At 37.2% G+C, this 4512-nt stretch overlaps 1 protein-coding gene across 1 annotated transcript; it reads left to right on the forward strand.

Annotated features, from left to right (window-relative positions):
• Positions 1–2031: 2031 nt before the first annotated feature.
• LOC108375607 (gustatory and odorant receptor 21a-like) lies at positions 2032–2547 on the forward strand (the record flags this gene model as incomplete). The annotated part of the gene is made up of 2 exons (XM_017631752.1): positions 2032–2390; positions 2461–2547. Coding segments are annotated over 2 exons (446 nt in total), but the record flags the coding sequence as incomplete, so codon positions are not given.
• Between the last annotated feature and the right edge of the window lie 1965 nt (positions 2548–4512).

Raw genomic sequence — 4512 nt, forward strand, 5'->3', positions numbered from 1 at the left:
GGTGCTATGGGAATGCCTAGCCAATTCAGGAACGATAGGAAGTCGCCCCACAAAATAAAACACTGTACTTCAATGTATTAACGCGGGACTGGCGGCCTGACGTTTCAGAGGCCAGAGAGATACTGGTGAGCGATATGAGACTAACAGCAGGAGCGATAACAGCGGTTATGGAGACGTAGATGGCGAGCAGCGGTGACTGTTTAGGGTGTCGATGGACAATCGGTGATGTTAACTGATGCCGGCATCTGTGAACGACCAGTGGGTGTCCTTTTGGTTCCTTACAATGGTTAGACTACCGGAGGCGACCGGCGGATGTACTGGTGGATCGCCCAGCGTTTTCTGGCAACCTTAAGAGTACTAGTAGTGACCGGTGGAAGCACTGGACGGTCGTCCCATTGGTCTCAGCCAGTGTTAGATGACTCTTGACCGCCGGTAGATGCAATGGTAAATGGTCCTGTTGCTTTCGCTGACTGCTTCTGGTGTCCGCTGGTGCTGTACCCCGCATGGCATTGAGCTCGCTCTATGCGCTGTTTGCTCCATGTTTCACAGCGATTATGCTTCCTTCTTCTCTCACTTAAGCTCTAAGCGTCTAAATGTAATTTATTCCAGTAGACCTTTTTAGAAGCCCTAAGCCACCAGCAATTAGACCAGATTGACGCGGTTTGTACATGGCGAGATTGCAGATTTTGTTACGTAAGCATTCTGGACTGATACCATTCCACCTCTCCGTTTTCACAATTTAGCTTAAAAGGGCAATTATGGTTAAGATCTGTCTTTCGTAAGACAAATGAAAGACAGATGGCAAGATAGTTCGAAAGACTTTTTTATAGCACAAGAATCTTAGAAAAAGCTCTCCCATTCATCTCTCGTGTTGAAATGCTATTATGAAAGAAAGCACTTGATTATCATTCAGCTCGCGTCGATCCAACAGTCGAAAGTACAGACGTGTCTTTCGAAAGATACAAGTTCGAGACCTCGGGCAGCGGAACTTTTTTTTCTTAACTTACATTTTTTTCGTTTTTAATTTAATTTTCTTTAAATTTTGAGATTTTATTGTTTCAAAGAAAACATTTTTTATTAAATCAAATTTTTAGAAACTTATTTTATTTATTTTTTTCCTTTTTTGATTCCATTTCTACAAATTAATTTTCTTTTAATTTTTAGAAAAAAATATGATTTTTAAATTTTATTAAATTTTTATTTACTATTTTCTTTTTTTATTTAATCTTTTTCTAATTTAATTTTTAGATTTTGTTGTTTTAAGAAGACCAAAAAATTATTTAAATTTCATTTAATTTTAAATTGTTTTTATTTATTTTGGCTTTTTTATTATTTTTTTCTATTTTTTATTATTATTATTATTATTGTTTTAAAAATAAAAAAATTGTAGATGCGTTCTTTTAATTTAATTTAATTTTTAAAAATTTATTGCTAAAGAAGAACAGCATACCGCTAAGACCATAGAACTTCTTCGCAGAAGAACTATAGATTAGGAGAAACATTCTGTTCTTGGTGAGCTCTGCCTCGAAAGAAGGAATCCCACTATTTTTACCCCGTAGGTTTAAAATTTGGGAACTGTTTTGTTAGTTTATTTATTATAGTGTTTTTTTTTCTCATCATGAAAAGAAATGTGTTTCTTCTCGCTCAAAAAATCAGTCACTAATGGCAATAAAATTACGAAAATCTTAAAAAATATTATATTTTGTCTGAAGAGCAATCCGAAGAGGTTCCTAAGGACGGCACTTCTGGTTGACAAAATGCACTTGAGGAAAAGTTACTCATATCTCCACACCAAGGTTCAATTAATCCACCTTATATGCAGGATCTACGTAGAGTTCTAAACTAAACTTCCCTTACCTACTAGAGTTCATTATCTATTTGATTTTGTATTGATCAAACCTCAAACCTTTTTTAGTTGATTATTCGCTTACTCTGATCGGCCTGCGGTAATCTATGGAAAGCTGCGTTGAGCTTTTTCAACCTTTCTTTTCTACCTTTTTCAAGCATGTGTTTTTTTTTTCATCTATCCAGGTCGCGCCTACTCCAACATGTATGGCATGTATTGTCTAGTCGTTTTCTTTACCACCATCATTGCCACATATGGTTCCTTCAGCGAAATTATGGATCATGGCGCTACGTATAAGGAAGTTGGTCTTTTCCTCATAGTTTTCTATTGCATGAGTCTACTCTACATCATTTGCAATGAGGCCCATTATGCCACACAAAGTGTGGGTTTGGACTTTCAAACGAAGCTGTTGAATGTAGACCTTACTGTGGTGGACAGCGCCACACAAAAGGAGGTGGAAATGTTTCTAATGGCGATAACAAAGAATCCGCCTATAATGAATTTGGATGGCTATGCGAATATTAATAGAGAGCTGATAACATCGGTGAGTTTGTTGAAGGTGGTTCTCCCTATATTGTGAACTGATATTGAAAGCGATCCCTTTTTTGTTTCAGAACGTCTCATTTATGGCCACTTATTTGGTAGTGTTGCTTCAATTCAAAATAACGGAACAAAGGAATTACACTTTGAGGGGTGTTTGAGTCAAATTGAACTTTTATTAATGTAGGAGGCATTCTTTTAAAATCGTTAAAGCCTCGAATTTCGACTTTTTTAATGAATTTTTCAAAAATGTTTCAAAAAGTCCTTTCAAGCCTTCAGTTCGCGAAATCTACTTGTGAGTGCGAATCTGGATATATGTATGTATGTATAGATGAGAAATCTCTAAAGTACTTTTCATACGAATTTCCACAATTCAGTTAAAGATTTGACACTTACCGAGGCTTTTTCGAGCGTAAGTGAATAGTCTCATTCATTTAGTCTGCATACCTTATTAATAAATTTAAATAAATACTAACATTTGGCAAATGCCAAGTTTTTTGGCCCGCCTTGGATGAGTACAAGGTGGACTGCAGTGGTTTTTATTCAACAGTTTTCTCTATACCGCCATCTCGTTTCTTGACTAGAAATGCCTCTTAATCCTTTAAACATTTTTAAATTTTAGTATCTTCCCAAATTTTGAAAAGCGCGGATAAAATAGAGGCCGGTATCCAAGTAGCTTTTAAAATGTATCTGCTCTTAAACCTAAATTTTGTTCTCAAAAAAATAATTGAAAGCCAGATACATGAAAAATCGAATATACTAAAATTTCAAAAATTTTGCAAGACCAGCATTTTAATGAAAATTTCAGGCACACAAATTATTTGCAAATCACCACTTGGTTCATAGATTGCAAGTTTGCGGACAAAATGGAAACGTGCACAATAGTTATCTACTCAGCTCTACAACTAAAGTGGCATGCAATTATATCAATGCAAATTTTGGTCATTTTTCGGATGGAAAATCAATTAAAAACTCATCAATTAATAGTACAGAAATGTATTGTTATCTAAACGGAAATATAGATACCTAAGAGGAAGTATATAACTACATACATATATAGCACAAGGAATGGACATTTATTGTTCAGGCATATGGTGAATGCAAATATGCATATGTACGTATGTGTGACCAAAATATATGAGGCAAATGAAGTACAATTAGCTGGCACTAGCCTGACAGGAAGGAATGAGGCCAGCAGCATAACCCTGCTAGGGCAAAGCATATCAGAAACGATGGAGGAGGGTGGGTAAGCCTGAAGGCGGAACAGGTCATATGCATGAAATGTGTATGCCTATATAGTACAGCTATGGACATGACAAATATTTGCCTATAAATCAGTTTTTTTTTTTATATTTGATGATATCGAAAAGTGCACGGAAATGAACTGTGGGCAAGTATTCAATACTCTAATAATAAAAGCTTACTTTACTACTTAAATACATGTGTATCCCAGCATACTTCAACGGTGGTCATGGTACTCGTAATGTCATGGCAAAAAGGCTTAAGTGGCGATAAGGAAGCTCTACTTCCAGGAGCTCCCAACTTTCGCCAAACTAATAGGAATAGCTTAGTAAGTAGTACCACAACCATGCTACGACCTCGCTCGCACTTGGGACTAAGTAATAGCTGAACTGAAGGTTTTAGATGATCGACTGAGAGAACAAACACAGTAGCTGAGTACAAGTGCCACCAGATTTTGAGGTAGCTGTGCCGAGGACTGACTTATCGGCAGATGGTTATTGAATTGCTATCAGCGAATGGTCGCTTACGATAAATGGGAGAAGTCAGACGTATTCCGAACAACGCATGAAAAACAACGAAAAAAACAAATTAAGGTGCAGAACGGCAATGAAAAAAATGATTTCTTGATCTGAGGTTGCAGAATCCGAGGCTCTCGGTATTACCACCTATGGTAAACCGGCAGCATTTGACCTTGTAAAACTACCGGGAGTAACACCGATGGGTGCGGTGCGGTTAGGTTAGGTAAGCCAGTCGTCCCCAGTTGGGGATAGACTTTCTCATTCTAGAGGTTATCCTTTGTGATACCACGTAATGTTGAACGGCAGTGACTCCCGCCGCTATGCTAGCTGTGATATTTTGATCTTAATCTGGTGAAAGCTGGAGAG

This window comes from Rhagoletis zephyria, unplaced genomic scaffold, assembly GCF_001687245.7.
Source record: "Rhagoletis zephyria isolate East Lansing unplaced genomic scaffold, Rhagoletis_zephyria_1.1 Rzeph_scaffold_09199, whole genome shotgun sequence".
In the NCBI taxonomy this organism is placed as follows: Eukaryota; Metazoa; Arthropoda; class Insecta; order Diptera; family Tephritidae; genus Rhagoletis; species Rhagoletis zephyria.